The sequence below is a fragment of the Cricetulus griseus genome, chromosome 6 (genome assembly GCF_003668045.3).
Source record: "Cricetulus griseus strain 17A/GY chromosome 6, alternate assembly CriGri-PICRH-1.0, whole genome shotgun sequence".
In the NCBI taxonomy this organism is placed as follows: domain Eukaryota; kingdom Metazoa; phylum Chordata; class Mammalia; order Rodentia; family Cricetidae; genus Cricetulus; species Cricetulus griseus.
The window spans coordinates 136,302,615-136,323,726 of NC_048599.1; the positions used below are offsets into that span (position 1 = coordinate 136,302,615).

Below are 21,112 nucleotides of genomic sequence, written 5' to 3' on the forward strand. Positions count from 1 at the left end.
AGGCCTCATCTTTTTTGGAGACCTAAGGAGCATCGGACCCGGGTAGCACAGCGTAGGTACTCGCCGGTGCCTCGCAGGTTGGTTCTGGAGACCTGGACCACTCACACAGCAGGCTGCCAGACCGTAAACACCCGACAAGGCCAGACGTTCCACGTCGCCCCGCCGTACACGGCTCAGAGACGCGAACACAAGCGGATAATGTCACGAAGCAGCAGCTACCACATGCACCCGCTCCCGCCGCCTGAGCAGCCGCCGCAGAGCGCACAAAGCTTCCCGCGAAATTGACGTTGCGCCGGCCGCCGCGCAGGCGCCGCCCCCGGCTCGCCCCTCCCCCGCACTCGGATCTTTTTCATTGCGCCTGCGTTCTTTCCTTATGCCTATTGGCCGCATGGCCGCGGCGCGCCACGACCGGCGGAGGGCGCGCCCCGCAATTGGTCGGTCGCCGCCGGTGGGGGGTGTGTCCCTGTCGCGCCCCGCCCTCTGCTCCGCTCGCTGGGGTGCGCGCGGCTGTGGCGGCGGCGCGTGGCAGGTCCGGCGGGCGCGAGGCGGCGGTGGCCCGAGCCCGGCCCAGCCTCGTCCGCCCGCGGCCCGCCCGGCCTGACCCCGGCCCAGGCCTGACCCAGAGTGCCGCGGCCCCGCTCCGGCCCGGCCCGGTCGGGAGCCTCCGGAGGGAGCGGCTCCGCCTGCCGAGAGCGCAGGCCCGGCCATGACCGACTTTAAATTGGGCATCGTGCGGCTCGGCCGGGTGGCCGGGAAGGTGAGCGGTGTGGAGCGGCGGCGAGGCCTGCGCGGGCTGGGGCACCTGGGCGAGTAGCTGCGCGGGCCTGCTCGGTTCGGGCGCCGCCTTCCTCGCGGGAACCTTCCCCGCGGCCGGGGGCGCGCCCCTCGGCCTCAGGACTCGAGTGGGACTGGCTTGCGCGGAACAGTTCCCGGCGTTCAGCCTGCGCCGGCCCGGGCACCTGCGGCGGCTCTGGCGGCCAGGCTGCACCTGCGGCCGCACGGTTTAAACGCGGCGGCCTCCCGCCGTAACGCCCTCGGCCCAAAGGTCTGAGGCGAGCGGAATAGAGCCGGTCCGCAGTAGACCTCGGCGGCGGCGTGTTTTATCGTTGTCCAAGGGCTGGCCACGTTCGGTCACTGGTGTCGCAGGCTTCCCTAGAGCACAGACGAGGAGCCAGGGCCCTAATCTTGGTAGGCTCAAAGGCTCTCAGGTGCTCCTCGCCCGGGCCACCACCCACCACATGTTGAAGCTGGGCTCCGAGGCTTAGTGCTAGTCAGGAACTGTGGACCCTAACTCTGTTCTTCCATCACTGGCTGCAGCTGCTGGTGGGAAGAGAAACAAAGTAGAGGCAGGTAACTGAGATCCTGGAAAGATTTTTCAGGAAAATAAGACCAGCCCGTCTTCAGAATTGTTTCTTTTGCATTACTGCAAGAGCTCAGGAAAGGATTGCTAGAACTTTCTGACTAGGGAGGGGTGGGAGCCTAGACTACTCCTTGCGACTCGGTAATTAATTGCAGCAGCCTTGGCCATTAAAGCTTTTATTAGGAATATTTGAGACCAAAGAAAGAAGCGCTATCCAGTGAGCACGTGCAATAACTACCCAGCCTACTGAATAAACGGGAATCTTCTATCTCAGTCCCCTCCCTCTACTCCAGGAAACTTGTGATAAGTTTCTGGGTGCGATAAAAGCTCAGTGTCAGGGTCTATCCTGTGTGGATGGGACCTCAAACCTAATTATCCGCTCTGGTACATGTGATTATGATTTGCTTGTTTTGTTGTTGGTGGTTTTTTAAATTTGTTTTTTAGTTTTTTTTTTTTTCTCTTATTTTTTAAAATCCCCCTACCCCCACCGGAAACGGTTTCACTGTGTAGCCCTAGCTGCCCTGGAACTTGCTTTGTAGACCAGGCTGGGCTCGAACTCATAAATATCCTCCTGCCTCTGCCTCCTGAATGCGGGGGCCACCATCGCTCGGCCATGTTTTACTTTTAACATACTGGATTCGACTTTCTTTTTACTTCTTTGATTTTCTTTCTGTTTTCTTTTTGTTATGGGGGTTCACTATGTGGTCTTGACTTCCCTGGAACTCACAGAGTTCGGTCTGCCACTACCTTGGAGTGTTGGGATTAAAAGTGTGTACCACCATGCCCAGCTTGGACTTTGATGTAGGCTGTGCCAAGATGCGCCTCCCCCCCCCCCAAGATGCAGTTACTTTCTGTCTCATTGGAAAAGATCTCAGATTCCTGCTGCTGCTAGTTGTGATGTTACTGTTTCTCCAATTTCCTACATAACCTTTGAAACATGGTTTATTTTCAGACCAAATACACACTGATAGATGAGCAAGACATACCACTGGTGGAGAGCTACTCCTTTGAGGTAAGCATTGCTTTTGTTTGATGTCCAGAAAACATGCTTAATAAAGATTCCTTCCTAGTTTTGGGAGAACAAGAGAAACACTGACACCCATGAGCCCTCAGCTCCCAAACAGTTTGTGACAGCCTTGATGGATACTGCTGCCTGGTGGAGCCCATTGTAACCTTTTCCACCCGGATTGCTTATCTTTTTGTAAACATACTACTTTGTTGCATTTATGATTAGATGTCTATTTTGTTTTGTCTTGTTTTTGGACAGAGTTTCTGTGGAGCTTTGGAGCTTGTCCTAGAACTCACTCTGTAGACCAGGCTGGCCTCAAATTCATAGAGGTCTGCCTACCTCTGCCTCCCAAGTTGTCGGGTCCTGCCTACTTGTCCAGTCAGTACCTGAGAGAGGGAGTATGGAAGGGAACCATTTCTATGGGCACTGACGATACTGAATGCTAAAATTAAATAATTAGATGTCTTAAACCAAAGGAGCAGACCTTTTTGGGTGTAGCTGTCCTCTAGCCACTGCACCCTGATCAGGGAAGACATGCTGCCCTCAGTGTATTCTTGGTAAAGAATTATAGGCTCTGGTGCTCTTCTGCCATCTTCTCTCTTCAGCAATTTTCTCATCCATCATTTCAGTCCCATACTTCTATCTTAGCACTCCCCCCCCCCCCATGGGGTTTTTCTGTATAACAGCCCTGGCTGTCCTGGAACTCACTCTGTAGACCAGGTTGGCCTCGAACTCACAGAGATCCACCTGCCTCCCAAGTTCTGGGATTAAATGCATGCACCACCACTGCTCAGCCCAACACCTCACACTATCATAGCTGCTACATGTCCAGGAACTATTTGGATTGTGTGTGGGTTTTTTATTTTTTGGACAGGGTCTTGCTCTGTGCCTCCAGAGCTATGGACACTCAATCTCCCTGTCTTCAGTTCCTGAGTGCTGAGATTTCAGATGTGGACCATCACAGCAAACTATCTGTGAACTAGACACAGATAGTTGTGAGCTACCATGTGGGTGCTGAGCATCAAGCCCAAGTCCTCTGAAAGAGCCACCTCTAGTGCCACCCCCACCCCACCCCACCGCTTTTCTGTACCTTTTTAAAATGGGGAAAAATTTATTTCTTGGTGTCCATAATATTTCCTAAGCTGTTGAGGGTTTCTTGCTTGAGTGGAACAGGAAGCCCCAGTACTTTTTGGGTCCTTGAAGCAGGATGTCATCTGTACCTCTGACATTTTTCTAAGCTACATTTGAAATGTTGCTGTGAGTTGGAGGCTTTCCAACAGACCTACTCTGCTCTGTGCTTCTTCTCAGGCTCGAATGGAAGTAGATGCTGATGGAAATGGTGCTAAGATATTTGCATATGCCTTCGACAAAAACCGAGGAAGGGGCTCGGGCAGGCTTCTGCATGAGCTGCTATGGTGGGTATTTTCCAGCTAATAAATATCCCCACCTAATCTCCATGTGAGCTCTGATATGCACAATATGCCTAAATGCTAGAGAGCATTCTAGCCAGTGGAGTCAGATTCAACCTTATCTTCCCTAAGTCTGGGAGTTTATTTTGTGACCTTTACCACTAACCCAAAGGAGTGACTAATGTACATACCACTTTAAACAACTGGTGGGATTCTGATGAGACAAGATCTATGGAAGAAGGGGTTCTGCTTTTGATCCCTCTGATAAGTCAGGCTACATCCTAAGAAAATGAACTATTGATCCTGGGTGTATAAGGTGGTTTGAAATGTTGAGACCTTCCTGAAGGGGAACTTGTCTCTAGATTGTTTTGGTGGTTTGGGGGGTTCTATCCATTACCCTCTGAGCAAAGCCCTTAAATACAGGGACAGAATCATCAGCCTGGTCCCCTGTTTGTGTTTAGCTTCTTCTTGGTATACCCCTTTGGCAGGGTAAGGGCCCAGTTCAGACTACATGATTGACATTTCTGTGTGGTTGAACATTCATGCTCAAGTAGAAGTGCTTGAGGGTCTTTCCCTCAAGACAAAAATTCTTTCCCTAGGGAACGACATAGGGGAGGTGTGGCTCCCGGGTTTCAGGTGGTACATCTCAATTCTGTGACTGTGGACAATCGCCTGGACAACCTGCAATTGGTACCATGGGGCTGGCGACCCAAAGCTGAAGAGACCTCCAGCAAACAAAGGTGGGTTTTTCCTGGCCAACACCTGGCACCTAAATAGCCATCTCATGTTTCTGTGTTCCTATTTTAGGCTTTTATTATGAGTGTTTTGGGACCTTGATATCCTACCTGCTATTGTCAGTTTTGGGGGGAGCATTTTTCATGGGAGAGGGAAGAATTTTCTGGAGGTGGGGAATCTCCCTGTCTGCCTTGGAACTCAGTATGTTGATCAGGCAGATAGACTCCTGCCTCTGTGCTAGGTTTAAAGTTGTATATATACCCCCATGCTTAGCTAGAAGAATTTTTATGACTAATTTTTGGGATTGATGGGGTGTGGTTTTTGTGTAATTGGCTCTAGGAACGTTTTAGCTAATGTGATGGAATGAGACCATACCCCAAGACCACATACAAGGGTCTCTGTCGTGTTCCTTTGCTGAACAGCTTTCCCTGAGCAATGGTTTAAAGGAAGTAGTTCGACAGTGGCTTAGGGCCTGGGCCTCTTGGTTTCCCAGTTCCCTGTGGTCTGAAAACAACACTGCACAAGCTTTCTATTCTGGAGATCATGTTCTAGCTGGCCCTGATCGCCACAGTGAACTTCATGAAGCTTTGGAGAAAAGCTGAGGGACCAGCAAGAAATGGTTAGGGGAATTTGAGCCCATAGTCCCAAGCCACACAGGTATCAATGACCTGTTCTTAGGCCTCCCCTGAGGGCTTCTGGGAGTTTTCTATACATGTCCTTAAGTCTCAGCAACCTTCCTTGGCACTGACCACCTCAACAGATGCTAGTAGCGTTGATGAGGTCGGTGTTGTAGATAGTGGGCAGATCTTTGTAGCGATTGTTTTCAGGTGATGCTAGAGCTCCATGTACTGTAGATAGAAGCTGTGGGAGGACCCAGCCTTCTACACTTGATGTTTAGTGTCAGTATCCAGGTTCTTAGAAGACAGTTGCCAAACTGCTGATCTACTCTTGCAGAGTGTGAAGACAACCCTGTGAAGGCTCAAACTTCTAATCTGCTTGGTTTCTTTCCTACTCTGATACCAGAGGTTTGAGTCTTCAGTTTTGTCTTACCTCTCCCTTCCTACCCCTCTTTTTTTTTTTTTTTTTTTTTTTTGAGGTTCATTTAGCTTACGCTGGTTTCAACTTGCTATGTAGCTGGGAAGTTGAGACTGGCCTTGAATTTACTAATAGTAGGGTCCCCCCAGGGTGGTATGACTATCCTGTGGTTGAGTGGGGTCTTTAATCTTTTGAATATACTTTATGATCATGAGATATAACAACTACAGTTAAAAACCTCCATTTGGGAAAGGGCAGTTACAGTCCTGGGGGTAGAGGGCTGAGGTTTGTGGTCAGATGGCCCATTGGCCCTTTGCTCAGCCAGTTTTGGGCTAAGTTTGGTTGAAGCTGAGCCCTTCAGTAGGTAGTACCTCTTGCTGGTGGAGACAGGCTCAGATTGGACCAGGACCCAAGAAGCATATCTGGTATGTGTATAAGCAGGTGTAGAGGGAAAGAATGGATTCATGTGTTTCAGGGAGGGAAATGCTTGAGGCTGTGGGCACATGGAGTCAGAGGAGGATGTTCAGTGTCCTTGTTTGTTTGTGAGTGAGAAGGGGTTCAGTTAAATGGCACCTGTGCAGAAGTCAGCCATGCCTCTCCAAAGCCCCATACAGAGTCTGCTTTACTCACCTATGGTCAGCAGCAGTCATATTAGGACTGTCCTGGTTAGGTTTCTGTTAATATGATAAAATACCATGACCAAAAGCAACTTGGAAGAAATGGTTTATTTGGTTTACCCTTCATGTCACAATCCATCATTGAGGTAATTAAGGACAGAAATTCAAGCAGCAATCTGGAAGCAGAACTAAAGTAGAGACTACTTGGGAGCATATTATTTATTGGCTTTCTCTCCATAGCTTGCTTACCTTGTTTTCTTACATGGCCTAGGCCAACTTGCCTAAGAGTGGTACTACCCACAGTGGTTTGGGCCCTTCTATATTAATCATCATTCAAGAAAATACCCACACAAGCTGGGCCTTGGTGGCAGGGACAGGAAGCAAAGGCAGGCGGATCTCTTTGAGTTCGAGGCCAGCCTGGTCTCCAGAGCGAGTGCCAGGATAGGCTCCAAAGCTACACAGAGAAACACTGTCTCGGGGAAAAAAAGGAAAGAAAGGAAAATGCCCACACAAACATGCCTACAGGCCAGTCTGATAGAGGTAATTCCTCCTTGAAGCTCCAAGTGACTAGTTTGTATCAAGTTGGCAGAAACTAACCAGCATAATTGATCCTTTGCCAATTTAGCACATTCTCCCTTCATTTGTCTCCAAAATCTAATGTTGATAAACTAATACAAAACCAAAAGCCAACATATAAATAACTTGATGTCAGACATGTGAGTCTCACTCCTAATCTCTGGGTTCCACAGGGTTTGGGCAGCTCTGCACCACTTCTAGCTCTGCCTTCCATGCATGCCACAGCTTATTTTGTAGTCTCATGCTAGGTCTGCTCCACGTTTGTCCTTGGTGCTTATCCCACAGTCCTTGCATTTCCTGGGATTTCCAACTAAGGCTGTGTCTTATTTAGCCAGTGGCCTCTCCTGGGTCTCAGCTGCTCTCTTCAGTCCTGAAACTTCCATGCTGCCAAAACCATTACCGTGTGAGAGATTCTTATTCATAGCAAGTTTGGCTGCCAGCTTTAGATGCATCCTTGGCCCCCTTCTGGGCCACAACTCTGCTAGCTGACAGAAAATACTTTTTAAAGGGTTTCATTTCAGTGATGCTTGTCGTTGTTTATCACAGCTGATTCTTCACCCTCAGCTAGACCCTTAATTCAAATACACCAATCACCCAAACGTCTCCCAAGCTAGACTTCCACTACTGCGTTTCTTTCAACACTCTTCTAAGCTTCCACAGAACAGTCCATTAAGTTTCCAATACTCTGGCGCGCTCTCACTCTTTTGGTTTTTCGAGACAAGGTTTCTCTGTGGCTTTGGAGGCTGTCCTGGAACTAGCTCTTATAGACCAGGTTGGTCTCGAACTCACAGAGATCCGCCTGTCTCTGCCTCCCAAGTGCTGGGCGTTTGTGGCTCACGCCCAGCTTACTCTGGCTTTTCAACCTCAAAGTTCCAAATACTTCCGTAGTCCTCCCCATAACAACCTGATCAAGTCTATCACAGCAATATCCTACTCTGGCACCAATTTTTGTATTTTTCTGTGATTATGATAAGACATCATGACTAAAAGCATCTTAAGGGGGCTGGAGAAATGGCTTAGTGGTTAAAAGCACTGCCTGCTCTTCCAGAGGTCCTGGGTTCAATTCCCAGCAACCACATGGTGACTCACAACCATCTGTAATGTGATCTGGTGCCCTCTTCTGGCCTGCAGGGATACATGTGGGCAGAACACTGTATACATTATAAATCTTTAAAAAAAAAAAAAAAAACTTAGGGAAGAAAGAGTTTATTTGGAATATAGTTCCAGATGGATGTATGTTATGACCAGGAAGATGGAGCAAACAACAAGCATGACAGTCATAGCAGGAAGCTGTTATCTTACATCCTCAACCACAAAAAAAAAAAAAAAAGAAACGGGACACAAAGAATAAGTAGCCCAAGGCTTTAAACTCTTGTATACAGTGTTCTGCCTATATGTATACCTGCATGCCTGAAGAGGGCACTAGATCTCACTATAAATGGTTGTGAGCCACCATGTGGTTACTGGAAATTGAACTCAGGACCTCTAGAAGAGTAGGAGCCAGTGCTCTTAACCTCTGAGTCACCTCTCCAGACCAGGGTTTAAATACTTAGCCTACCTCTAGTGACATACTTCCAAATCTGTACCTCCAAAACTTCTCCAAATGGTGCTAACAACTGGGGACCAAGTGTTCAAATACCTGAATCTAAGGGGGCATTTTCTCCTTTAGACCACCACATGAAACTGCAGTTCCTATTGTAACATTCAGTCACTTCTGGCTCACTTGTTGGAGGGGTGTTTCAGAAAGGTGAGATAGTTATAACCTCAGGGGAGAAGTAGTAGGCTAATAGTAGTTGGTGCTTCCTAGGTTATAGGGAAGGTCTTCCTGGCAGCACCAAGTAGCCAAGCTGGCCAAACTCCATGCTGCTTTTTGCCTGTGAGCAGTAGCATTGGGGAGGGTTATAGACTAGGCTTCTAGGCTTGTGTATTATTGAGAGACAGGATTAAAAGGAAAAAAATTATTTATTTTGATATTTGTTCTCCCTTTGTAGCTCTGGCTGCCATCACACCTGGCTAGGATTAAAAGTTTTTAATGTGGCTGGGCGGTAGTGGTACATACACTTAGGGAGGCAGAGGCATGTGGATCTCTGAGTTTGAGACCAGCCTGATCTACAAAGTGAGTTTTAAGACAGCCAGAACTGTTACAGAGAAACCCTGTCTTGAAAAGAAAAAGAAGAAAAAAAAAACTTTTAAAAGAATAGAAAAATAAAGTTTTTAATGTGGAGTGATAAATACATGTGGTAGTGATGGGCAGGCCAGACTCAAGTTGCCAGAACTGGGCAGAGCCTACTTGTCTTGGAGTGGTATCTTCTTTCCTTATGCTGATCTGGTCTAGCCAGAGTGCACTGAGGCTTCTGCTTTCTTTCAGGGAGCAAAGCTTATATTGGCTTGCTATCCAGCAGCTTCCCACGGACCCTATAGAAGAACAATTCCCTGTCCTGAATGTGACCCGGTACTATAATGCCAATGGAGATGTGGTGGAAGAGGAAGAGAATTCCTGTACCTACTATGAGTGTCATTACCCTCCTTGTACGGTGATTGAGAAACAGGTATGGTATGCTACGCTGAATCTGCCTGCTGCGTGGCAGCTCTTCTCTATAGACTCCTGGGTAGAAATGGGTTTCTACTAGATTCTTCCTTTGCTGCTGTTCCTGCTCAGGGTGGGCCTAGGCTCTTCAGCTACGGTGCTTGTATAGTCCTGCCTCCCCTCACATATGCGGAACTTCATTCCTACGTAGTGTTTTAGCATGTGTTTTGAGATGCTGAGATATAGTTTCCATACATTTTGTGATATTGAAGCCACAATGTTTTGTGTTTTAGCTTCGGGAATTCAACATCTGTGGGCGTTGCCAGGTAGCTCGATACTGTGGCTCTCAGTGCCAGCAGAAGGACTGGCCTGCCCACAAGAAGCACTGTCGGGAGAGGAAGCGTCCCTTCCAGCATGAGCTTGAGCCAGAGCGATGACGGGCTGAAGAGTGGCTACTGCTGCAGGTTCAAGGTTTCCAGCTCATCATGAGCACAGTGGAAGACAGACTGGCAATTGAACCTGGAGGTGCCAAAGAAGCCAGCAATGGATCCAGAGCAGCTGCCATAAGACCTCACAGCAACATGAAGCCTGTGGGGACAGTGCCCCTCCAGTGTTCACCCCCAGCAGAGACATAGGGGAGGCTCCCTAGGACCTTTCTCATTATTTATATGTTAATATGTTTGTAAACTCATGTACAGTTTTTTTGGGGGGGCGGTGAAGGGAGGGTTAGAAACTTCAAATAGAATCATTTGTTGTATTCCTCAAATGGCAAACAGTTGACACTCGGCTAGAAACTGTCTTGTAGTTAAGCTTCTCTCCTGGGCAGTGGGGGCCCCACTGAGAAGCTTTCAGAGTCATGTCTAAATAGGCAGAGTAAAGGGGTAGAATCATCCTTGTGGCCAGTCTTTGCCTAAACCCCTCTTTCCAGCCCCCTCCCTTGAGATAGTGTCTTGGCAGTCTTAGAACTCGATATGTAAACCAGGCTGGCTTTGAAGTTTGAAGTCAAAGAGATCCACCTGCCTTACCCCCTTGTGCTGCATTTAGAGGCATGTTCAACATGCCTGGCTTAGCTTTTTTTTTTTTTTTTTTTTTTTTTTTTTTTTTTTTTTGGAGAGGAATTGCTTTTAATGGAATTGGTTATAATGAATGGACCGAAAGGACCTGATAGCACTCCGGTTGACCTCTGCATAACAGAGTATGTTAAGAGCACAAGAGAAGCTCTGATTGCTTTAGTTACTAAAGGGTACTTAGGGTTTCTATTGCTGTGATAAAAACACCATGACCTGGAGAGAAGAGATTATTTCAGCTTGCAGTTCCAAACCACTGTCCATCACTGAAAAAGGACATGAAGTAGAGGCAATGGAGTATTGTTGCTTATTCCTTTGTTCCTCATGACTTGCTGGACCCCATTGTTTGTAGTTCCCAGAAACCACCAGCTCAGGGGTGGCCTCAAAATTAGCTGGGCCCTCCCAATTTTCATGAAGAAAATTCAGGCCGAGTGTGTTGGTGGCACATACAGTTAATCCCAGTACTTGGGAGGCAGAGCCAGGTAGATTTCAGGGAGTGCCAGGACTGTTACACAGAGAAACTATCTTGAAAAGCCAAAAAAAAAAAAAAAAAAAAAAAAGAATTTAGGACAGGCTTGTCCACAGGCCAATCTGGTGGGGACATTTTCTTTCATAATTGCCTTCTAAAATGACTAGTTTGGGTCAAGTTGACATGAAACTAGCCAGTACAGTACTATATATCCCTACATTTGTAAATTACTACCTTTAGGCACAGAGACCCTTGGAGCCAGTAGTATACTGCTGCCCCAGTCCCAATTGTAGGTTGGAGTAGATGGTGGGATGGAGTCTAGGCGGCTGAAGTGGAGCCAATGCCTCATTCACTGCAGAGCTGTGGTCACCAGGATAGCCCTGTGATCTTTGGGGAAACCACAGGTTATTTGGTATCTTTGCAGAATTGAACCCATCTATGTGGAATCTTAATCTCAGGGTATGGTCCCTCCTGCTTCAAGCTTCCTACCTGGTTGCTGGCCTTCTGGCTGTTTGGCAGGTTCCTGCTTCCCTATTGCATTTCTGTCACGTTCATTGATTCTCTGAGTACTCTGTTGTCTGGCAAGAGCACACCTTTTAATGGCCTTACGTTTATGAGTAGAGCTCCTATGGCTGTTTCTGCTTTTATGGTACACAGTGGCCTGGAGGAGAGGATAGCTGAAACAGTGAAACCATCCCTTGAGTGTTGAACAGGTGCCTGTATCAAGAAACTTTACCTTTTCTGTTCTGAAGGTCATGGTGATTTTTAGCTGGCATAGTTGGGATCCCTGCTCAGATCCTAGGTTGAACATCAATCTGTGTGATCTCAGGGGAGGGGAGATGTGTGTATATATTGTAAAATATTGCTATCTATACAGCAACTGACTCAACCCTTCATATCTCTACTTGGATAAACCACTTTAAGTGATTAGGACTGGTAAAGAGTTCCCATGTGGGACAAATTTCTTGGGATGAGCAGTCTAGGCTACAAGCTGAGATTTAAGAATAGCCAGGTTGGAACTTTATCCTATCTTTGTCCCCTGACCAGCAGGGTCGGCTTTACTCTGTCAACTTTGCATCAGAAAATTCCACCTCATGCCTTTAATTCCAGCACTCGGGAGGCAGAGGCAGGTGAATCTCTGACTTTGAGGCCAGCCTGGTCTACAGAGCGAGTTCCAGGACAGCCTCCAAAACAATACAGGGAAAACCAAAAAAAAAAAAAAAAAAAAAAAAAAAAAAAACAACCTAGAGAACATTCAAGAGTTGGGCAGTTGACTTAAAGGCATTGCTGGTAAAGGTCGTACATTGGGCTAGCCTGTGGGTTCTTTTGCATCAACTTTTTATTTATTTTTGGTTTTTTAAGACAGGGTTTCTCTGTGTAGCTTTGGAGCCTGTCCTGGAACTCTTGAACTCAGAGATCTGCCTGCCTCTGCCTCCCGAGTGCTGGGACTAACGGTGTGCGCCACCACTGCCAGGTTGAATCAACTATTGTACACTGATACTGCTGTACAATGAAGGTTTTTCAGACCTCTGTGTTTCATCCCTGACCTTCCTGTCTGACTATCCCTAACTCCTGTTCTTTTTAGTTGCTCATCTAGTCTGTTCTGTGAATGTTTTGGTGGTTCAATTATGGAGCCCTTTCTCCCCTCTGTAGTTTGTTGGGCTATTTGACCTTGGCACAATCTAGTGCTGGAGGGATTGAGGTCTGTTTAGAATGCCCTAGGTGCCACTGCTTCAGCTGCTAACTGGCCTGCAAGCTGGGTATAAAGCCATATCCCTGCTTCAGTTCCCAGGCTGGATATCCAGGTGTCCCGTGAATTCGCTTCCTGGAGTTGCTGTAACTAAGTGCCAAAAACTGGTTGGACTAAAACTAGAGATTATTGTCTCTTGGGTCTGTCTCATGGTTTAATCAAGGTGCTTGCTGCTACAGCCACTGCAAGTACTGGGCAAAGGTGGCGCAAGTCTACATCTGATAACATTCTGGCCTCGTTTATGCATTTTTAGACTTCAGCACACACATTAAATCCTCAGTGCATGTTTCCAAACTTTCCCTTACATGAAGACTATATTGGATCAAAACTCATCCGGAGCTTCCTTTTGCTGCTGTAAAGCCCATATTTCCATCTGGGTGGTGGTACACGCTTTTAATCCCAGCAGAGGTAGAGGCCAGCCTGGGTTACACAAAGACACCCTGTCACAGCATCCTCCCCCCCCACCCCCCGCAAAAAAAAAGACCACATTTCCAAAGGTCATGAGTTACTTGGAGTTAACTTCAACATTTATTTTCGATCCACAGGTGTAAAAACCTCGTCTCCCCAACACAAGATTTTCTTGAGGGCTTCTGTCTTTGAGATCAGTTTTTTCTTCCTTTCCCTAAGCCTTGCTTGCTCCCCGCACCTAGTATGACGCTATAGGTTTCCTGCGGTCCTCCTGTTGGTAGGGGGCGCAGTATCTCCGTACCGGAAGTCTCTTTTCAGGGTCGGACGTGCCTGAGGAAAGCAGGCTGTTGCGCACGCGTTTTTGGGTTCTGGCTCGATGGCGGGCAGCTGGTCGGGAACGATGCAGGCTCTGCAGGCAGTGGACACTGAGTATACTGCAGACTCCGTGGAGTGGTGCCCAGTAGAGGGTTGCCAGCACTTGCTGGTCTGTGGAACCTACCAGCTGCGAACGCCCGAGGACCAGGTGCACGGCTGGGAGGGTGAGGCCAGGGCAGGAGGAGTGGGACTGCTAGCCTCCATAAAAGACCTAGAACTGTGATAACTAATGAGGAAGTAAAGTGGGACTTCTCAGGACCATCCCTATCTCCGGCAGGTTTCTCTGCGCATCCAAAACCAACCACGTAAGAGTGGAATTGCGGCCATGTAACTGCAGGCAGGTCGGGACCGACCTGGCTGTACTGGATCCGGTAGAGCGTGCCTGTTATTGAACACGTGCAGGAAAAGAGATTATTTTCTCAGAAATTGAGAATTTCTATTTCAGTCAGAAGCTATTCTCTGTCCTGGCCCTCCATTTTTGTTCCAGTTTTGTTTCTCAGCCTTTGTGATCTCAGTATCTGTTAAGGTAATCAGAGAATATGTATATTCTGTAGCCTGCACTGGATGTCAGCGAGCCTCAAGTTCGTTTAGGTCGTCTCTACCTGTACAGTTTCAATGAGGACAACACGGCTAAACCTCTGGTTGAGGTCCAAAGAAGGGATTCTTCTGCCATCCTGGACATGAAATGGTAGGATGTGGGTAATCCCACCTTGTCTGTAGGCCTGGGAGGTAGAAAGCTAGTTCCCAGCCCCACAGTCAACATTAGTCTGGGAAGCAATGTGAGTTCCGGTTTTATAATCTGGAGAGCCTTTGTTGGAGACAGAGCAGAACAGTTGGCTCTAACCTGGTTTTGGAAATGAAATATAGCAGATCATTGGAATTCATGATGTTCCTGCAAGCTGTGAATGCATACTTTTTCCTGTGTTCTCCCATCAGGTGCCATATTCCGGTGTCTGGTCACATACTTTTAGGCTTGGCAAATGCCAATGGGTCTGTAGAGCTGCTCCGCCTGATGGAATATGAGGTCAGTGATGGGCCAGGCTTTAATGGGAAAGGGACCTTAGTGGAGAGTGTTGAGGAGGAGTCTATACTGATAGACATTTATTAGAATGGTCTCTGCCATAATAGACTTTGTCATAAATGTTTTTTAAGTTATACTGGGTTTTGGCGAGGTGAGGTCATATGGATATCTCAATAGAAGGCGGACTGTAGGCCTGAGGTTTATACCAAGGCTAAAAATACCAGTAAATTTTATATGTGGTATTGGTCACTCTTTTTTTTTTTTTTTGTTTTTTCGAGACAGGGTTTCTCTGTGTAGCTTTGGAGCCTATCCTGGCACTCACTCTGGAGACCAGGCTGGCCTCGAACTCACAGAGATCCGTCTGCCTCTGCCTCTCGAGTGCTGGGATTAAAGGCGTGCGCCACCAATGCCCAACCGGTCTTTCTTTTTAAAAAGATTTTGTTTTTATTTTTAATTGTGTGAGTGTGGGTTTGTGCATGTGAGTACCATGCCCACAGAGGTCAAAAGAAGTGTCAGGTCCCCTGGAGCTGGAATTCAGGCAGTTGTTAGTTGTCTGATATGGATGCTGGGAACTGAATTCTCATCCTGTGGAAGAATAGGAAGAGCTAATCTCTAGCCCAGATATGATATGTCTTACAGTTATTGGAAGAGCTGAAATCCTAAACGACCCCCCACCCCCACCCCATGAGTTTCACAGTGATCCTGTGCCATGATTTTATCTGATTATTACGGAAGGGCTTGGACCAGATCTGTGGGGGTGGTGAAGTACATCAGCAAACTACAGACTGCCTTAATTGGGGGGCAGGGACACACACTAATGCTGTTGCTGTCATGGGGTCAAGGAAAAGATCTAGAAGGTGCTGTCTGGTGGTAATTGAGCACTTTCATCTTGCTTCAGGCCTGTGCAATGCAACCTTGTCCTAGAAATGAGGGAAGGAGGACTGGGCCTAAGAGTCAGATTTCAAGGCAGAAGCACAAAAATCCAAGAAAAGACATTAGTATAGTAGCCTGCTTATGGAGTCAAGCACTATTCAGGTGGTTTAGATAATAAAACTCACATAGATTCTAGACAAGAAAAATGATGTTTTAAAGGTTGTTTTGGCTTCTGAAATGAAAGCAATAGTACGTTTCTATTCTCCTTGTCTCTGGGAATAGAATGGCAGAATTCTGAGGCAATGGCAATGCAGAGCATATCCCAGCAGTAGTTTCTGTAGCTCACAAAGTGACTAATGTGTCTAGGAGTACACAAAGAATGCAGAAAAACCTTTTTGCCCAAAGGTTATGTATATAGCAAAGTCCTTCTTAAGGTATGAGTTCCCATGTCCTCAGGTCTTGTGCTTGATAAGTGGCAAGGGCTTACTCTTAGATGAGATGTTAATTAGGGGCTGAAGGTGGAGCCTAGTGGCAGACTGCTTGCTTTTGAGCTCCATCTCTAGCACTATTAGAGCATAAGTAACAACAAAAACCCAGGCAAGGCAGAGCCTGCCTCTACTCCCAGTACTTGGGGAGTTGAAGTGAAGTAACTATTGCGCGTTGCTCATACAGGGAGCATTTTCAGGGAATGGAGGTTTGCCTAGACAAGGATGTCTCTTTTTCTCTCCAGTAGAAGAACAGTTACACCCTACAACCAATATCCAGCCTTATCCTGGAGGAGAGATGTCTGTCCTTGTCCCTGGATTGGTCAACTGGGAAACCTGGAAGGTAAGGGTCTGAGTCTCCTGAGGAACAATTCTTGTTTATATTCCACAAAGGATTAAAGCTGCCTTCTGCTAGCTTGGTTCCCCAAACCTGGATGTTACTGTTAGTCCTAACCTTAAAACAGAAACTTGCATCATTTCAGATAAGTAGTGATGATGCCATCATCAAGAGAAGCCAACCAGGGTTTCAGTGACAAACTATGTGATAGTTTCTTCCTTTGCCAGATACCCAAGAGGCCGTCTTGGAGGCATGGTTGTATGCTACCTGAGAAAGATATGGGGACTAGAAGAGGATGGTTGTGATGGTTCTTTTTGTAATGCCAGCATTCAGGAGGCTGAGGCAGGTGGATTTCAAGTGTAAGGCCCACCTCCATTATGTGAAACCTGTCTCAAACAAAGGAAAACCAGAGCAGGATGGTAAGGAGTTTAATAGGCTCTCCATTGGCTCCTTGTCTCTAGGGTCGGAGACCAACCCTTGAAGATGATTAGCAGTGATTCTAAGGGGCAGCTGCACCTCCTGATGCTGAGTGAGGGAGCAGCTGAATTACAGCGAGTGGCTTCATGGCCAGCCCATCACTTTGAGGCATGGATCGCTGCTTTCAATTACTGGCAGACAGAACTTGTGTATTCAGGTGAGTTGGACATCAGTACAGTCATCTCTGATGAAAACTTGTGCAGGACAGGGAGAGGAGAGAATGGGGCTAGGCCAAATCTGTGATTCAGAATATGTGAGACCTTAGGACTGTCTATGGAAGATACATCCTCTATGGCTGGCACCACATCCCACTTCTCAGGAAATATGAACAGCTGGTTGGCCTTTGTCACCTAAGGCTTTGTGTAGAACTGGCCAAGACTGGGGGGAGCAGGCACCCTGCCAAGTTGCCCAGTTTCCTGGTACTTTCACTGTGAATCATCTACTTTTTGCTTGCTCTCTATGGACTTTGTCCTGCTGACCTCAGGTTTGTCCTTTTTGTTTGTTTGTTTGTTTTTTTGTTTCAAGACAGGTTGTCTCTGTATGTAGCTTTGGAGCCTGTCCTAGCACTTACTGTGTAAGCCTCGAACTCATAGCTGCCTGCCTCTGTCTCCTGAGTGCTGTGACTAAAGGTGTGCGCCACCACCACCCGGCAACTCTTCTTTTTATTATTGTACTTATAGCCCTGTCAGAACACAGTCTGAGAATGGAATCATGTGAGAATTCTGAGTGCTGGTGAGAAGACTCCAAGAAAACTAGATGAGAGTCTTGTGGCTTCAGTTTCTTCAAAAACACAGAATTGATCTTGGAGTATGCTTTTGTGTCCCTCAGGTGTAGTGGATAGGACTGACTTTACTTCAGAGTATTCATCACAATTGACTGTTGTTACTTGTTTACATGCCTCTATGGGAACCATGTTTTTGTGTGTGTACCTTGCCTACCACATGCAGCTTGCTCTTGTGATTGTACACTTTACTGGTGTGACTCCTCTTAACCATCAGAGTATAAATTATCTGAGGCCGAGCATTGGTGGCACACGCCTTTAATCCCAACACTCAGGAGGCAGAGGCAGATGGATCTCTGTGAGTTTGAGGCCAGCCTGGTCTCCAGAGAGAATGCCAAGATAGGCTCCAAAGCTACGCATCGAAACCCTGTCTCGAAAAACCAAAAAAAAAAAAAAAAAAAAAAAATTATCTGATGCTCTTGATAAAGTTGGCTATTGCATGAGACTTTAGTCCACCTCATCTATCGGCTCCATTCTCCCAGGTCCAACTGGCTTTAGAGCGGTAAATAATGCTTTGATTTTCTACCAAGTTCCCCTCAGCTGGAAGATAGAGTGCTTAGTGATGACTGTCTCTGATGTCTCTCTGGGGCTTTCCTAACCAGCGGTGCTATAAAAATCACACACAAAAAGCACCTAAGAGACTTACTTGCAGATTCCTTACATTAATGTCATTGTTGGTCGACTACTCTGTCTTCCCACAGGGGGAGATGATGGCCTTCTGAGAGGCTGGGACACTAGGATGCTTGGCACACCTGTCTTCACTAGCAAAAGGTAGCTGATCAGAGCTTGGGTGTGGTCCCTCCATGCTCCTGTCTTTGGACATTTCATCCTGTAACATGTTTGCTCCCCTTTGCCTACAGACACTCCATGGGTGTGTGCAGCATCCAGAGCAACCCCCACCAGGAACATATTCTGGCTACTGGCAGGTGAGTCTCTGGAGTGGGACTGCTGGTTTGTGCATTTCTCACCTCCTCTCTGCAAGGACTTCAAAATTGAGTCCAAAGCTCTCAACCAATACACCTATGTCCTTAAAGATAAGTGTGATAGACAGTTTGTGCAGGACTTAACCCCAGCACTAGGGAGGCAGAGGTAGGTGGATCTCTGTGAGTTTCAGGCCAGCCTTTTCTGTATAGTGAGTTCCAGAACAGCCAAAGCTTCATAGTGAGACCCTGTCTCAAAAAATATTAGTGGGACAGGACTTGGGAGGTCTTAGGGAAGATGTGGGCATGGGCTTTCCTGTATGACAATGATTGCATGGTTCCAGCTATGATGAGCATGTTCTGCTGTGGGACACTCGGAACATAAAGCAGCCATTGGCAGATGTGCCAGTGAAAGGAGGCGTGTGGAGGCTCAAGTGGCACCCAGTCCACCCCCACCTACTCCTGGCGGTCTGCATGCACAATGGCTTCAAGATTCTCAACTGCCAGAAGGCCATTGGTAAGTGGGGACACAGAGCTGGCCTCAGGGTAGGGAGTCAGTGCACCACAGTCTGGTTGCCTTCTCTGATTTTTCTGTCTGTGAATAGCTTGGACTCTGGTCAACCCATGTTTCACATGTGTTGTCTTCTCCTTTTTCCCTTTCTCATAGATCCTGGTATTAGTTAAGCCTAACTACCCATGGATGTAGGTAAAGAGCCTCACCACTAGGGTGTGCTGTAAGAAGTTCTTGGATTTGCTTGGTGAACCATAACATGAACTCAAAATATCAGAACTAATTCTCATCCCCTTTTCTCTTTCCAAGCCCTAACTCCTTCCTTTTCTCATTCTCCAATCACAGTTTCTCTTCTTTATCCCCCTTCCCTCTACTCCCTCTGAAAAGAAGCTATCTGAAGACTCCCATCATTAAATTGCTAGTCTTTTTGTTTTGTTTTGTTTTTGTTTTGAGACAGGTTTTTGTCCTGGAAATCACTTTATAGTCCAAGCTTACCTTGAATTCACAGAGATCCTCCTGCCTCTGCTTCCCAAGTGCTGGGATTAAAGGCATGTACCACCACCACCTGCCTTGTCTTTCTCTTATTAAAAAAAGATTTTTAATTTGTATGTGTTGCAAACAGCATCTCCAGGATCTCATGTAACACAAACTGGCTTCAATTGCCTCTGCCTCCCAAGTTCAGGAATTAAAGGCATACGCCACCATCGCCCGCCATTCTTCATTCTTCTTATGCAGACTTGCCAGCTCCTCAGTGAATGTGTGCTAACGGAATGGCTGCCCTTGGTGGAAGTTGAGGGAAGACATAAATGGAGACTGATTAGCTTTGCGTAATGCTGGTTTTGCTCTCTGTCTCTTGCTGCAGAGGAGAAACAGGATGTGACTGTCTTAATATCGCAAGAAATGCCGAACTCATTAGTGTACGGAGCTGACTGGTCCTGGCTTCTTTTCCGTTCCAAGAAGCCCACACTCACCTGGTCCTTTGATCAAAATGGCATGGGAGCGCAAGCAGCAGACCACTGCAGCCTGAAGGTTGCAGAGGGGCCACCAGCACCTTTCCAAGAACAAATAGTGGACCACCATGTGGAAGGCCCCACTAAAGCTCACCGCAGAGCTGAATTGAACACTTCTCTCCTTCCATTAACAGAAGACATGAAAAGCTTCAGCCAGCTACACTGCTCTTCCAAGATCTGTGATCTCAGCCCCTTTAGTGGAGGGAATTTTGACAGTAGCCTTCTGTCTACCTGCTCCTTTTACGACCATGTTCTCCACCTCTGGAAGTGGGAGACAAAGTGAGCTTGAGGCTGCACTCTTTGCATCCATACTGGATGTGACTTGAGTGCTGGCCTTTGAGAGTGGACTTTCTGATTCTGTTTTGGCAGTGAATGGGGTTTTTCAGCTCTACAACTAAGTGTCTTTGTATATTCTGACTTTCAGGCCTTCATTTGTTTGTTTGTTTGTTTGTTTTTGTAGTTGTTGTTTGTTTTGTTTTTTTCAAGACAGGGTTTCTCTATATTGTTTTGGAGGTTGACCTGGAACTAGCTCTTGTAGACTAGGCTGGCCTTGAACTCACAGAGATCTGCCTGCCTCTGCCTCTCGAGTGCTGGGATTAAAGGCGTGCGCCACCAACGCCCGGCCTTCAGGCCTTTATTTGTATTTAAGTCCTTGTTTACATTAAATAACTTTTCTAATTATATTTATGCATATGTTTGTATAGATGCTGGAAGGAGCAAGAAGAGGGCTATGGTTACAGGGGATTGTGAGTCACAATGTGGGTCCTAGGAACCAAATTTGGGTCCTATGCAAGAATATGTGCTCTTTGCTGAATTGCACTTTAATCCTAGCACTCAGGAGGCAGAGGCAGAGGCAGGTGGATCTCTGAGTTCAAGGCCAGCCTGGTCTACAGATAGCCAGGACTATTACACAGAAAAATCCTGCCTCGAAACCACCCCCAACCCCGCCCCCCCAAAAAAAACCCAGAATATATGCTCTTACCCAATAAACTCACCTTTAATCCCAGTGAAAGACCCCCAAAGAGGTACTTTCGTAGAGGGAGACCCCGTACCCAGGAATCAGCGAGACCACGAACTTGGATGCAAAAGCAAGAGGCTTTATTAGAGACACGGGTACCCGGGGCGACTTAGCTTCTGTGTGGCTAAGCGCGCCGAGCCAAGGGAAAGAGGTCCTTATATAGGGAAAAGGGCGCAAGTTAGAAGCAGGGATTCTATTGGATAATTCTAATGAGGCATTGTACAGAGCTATTCCCATTGGTCAATGTAAATGAGGCGCTATACAGGGTTATTCAAATGAGGCGCAGTACAGAGTTATTCAAATGAGGTGAAACACAGAGTCTTTCAAATGAGGCGAAATACA

At 47.1% G+C, this 21,112-nt stretch overlaps 2 protein-coding genes across 10 annotated transcripts; both read left to right on the forward strand.

The window, feature by feature from the left end:
• Positions 1–536: 536 nt before the first annotated feature.
• Zmynd19 (zinc finger MYND-type containing 19) lies at positions 537–10,159 on the forward strand. Its single transcript, XM_027422814.2, has 6 exons — positions 537–757; positions 2,313–2,372; positions 3,678–3,784; positions 4,378–4,518; positions 9,110–9,290; positions 9,562–10,159. Exons 1-6 carry the CDS (start codon positions 707–709, stop codon positions 9,703–9,705), a joined length of 684 nt encoding a protein of 227 aa, XP_027278615.1. The 5' UTR covers positions 537–706; the 3' UTR covers positions 9,706–10,159.
• A 146-nt stretch (positions 10,160–10,305) lies between these two features.
• Dph7 (diphthamide biosynthesis 7) lies at positions 10,306–20,435 on the forward strand. 9 transcript variants are annotated; one of them, XM_027422805.2, is made up of 10 exons: positions 10,306–13,485; positions 13,892–14,025; positions 14,274–14,361; positions 15,965–16,059; positions 16,281–16,412; positions 16,515–16,687; positions 18,013–18,082; positions 18,172–18,237; positions 18,576–18,748; positions 19,605–20,435. In XM_027422805.2, exons 1-10 carry the CDS (start codon positions 13,339–13,341, stop codon positions 20,033–20,035), a joined length of 1,509 nt encoding a protein of 502 aa, XP_027278606.1. In that variant the 5' UTR covers positions 10,306–13,338; the 3' UTR covers positions 20,036–20,435. The 9 variants fall into 9 exon arrangements, with proteins under 9 accessions (XP_027278606.1, XP_027278608.1, XP_027278611.1 ...); XM_027422807.2 differs by lacking the exon at positions 19,605–20,435 and adding an exon at positions 19,365–19,598; XM_027422810.2 differs by lacking the exon at positions 19,605–20,435 and adding an exon at positions 18,899–19,288.
• Positions 20,436–21,112: the final 677 nt, after the last annotated feature.

Excerpts from the sequence above, each read along its gene's own strand:
- Dph7 (XM_027422805.2), top strand. The coding sequence starts at position 13,339 with ATGGCGGGCAGCTGGTCGGGAACGATGCAGGCTCTGCAGGCAGTGGAC. Across the intron at positions 18,083-18,171 it reads CCTGTCTTCACTAGCAAAAG|ACACTCCATGGGTGTGTGCA; the intron begins GTAGCTGATCAG and ends CTTTGCCTACAG. Across the intron at positions 18,749-19,604 it reads CAACTGCCAGAAGGCCATTG|AGGAGAAACAGGATGTGACT; the intron begins GTAAGTGGGGAC and ends CTCTTGCTGCAG.
- Zmynd19 (XM_027422814.2), top strand. The coding sequence starts at position 707 with ATGACCGACTTTAAATTGGGCATCGTGCGGCTCGGCCGGGTGGCCGGG. Across the intron at positions 758-2,312 it reads TCGGCCGGGTGGCCGGGAAG|ACCAAATACACACTGATAGA; the intron begins GTGAGCGGTGTG and ends GTTTATTTTCAG. Across the intron at positions 4,519-9,109 it reads GAGACCTCCAGCAAACAAAG|GGAGCAAAGCTTATATTGGC; the intron begins GTGGGTTTTTCC and ends GCTTTCTTTCAG.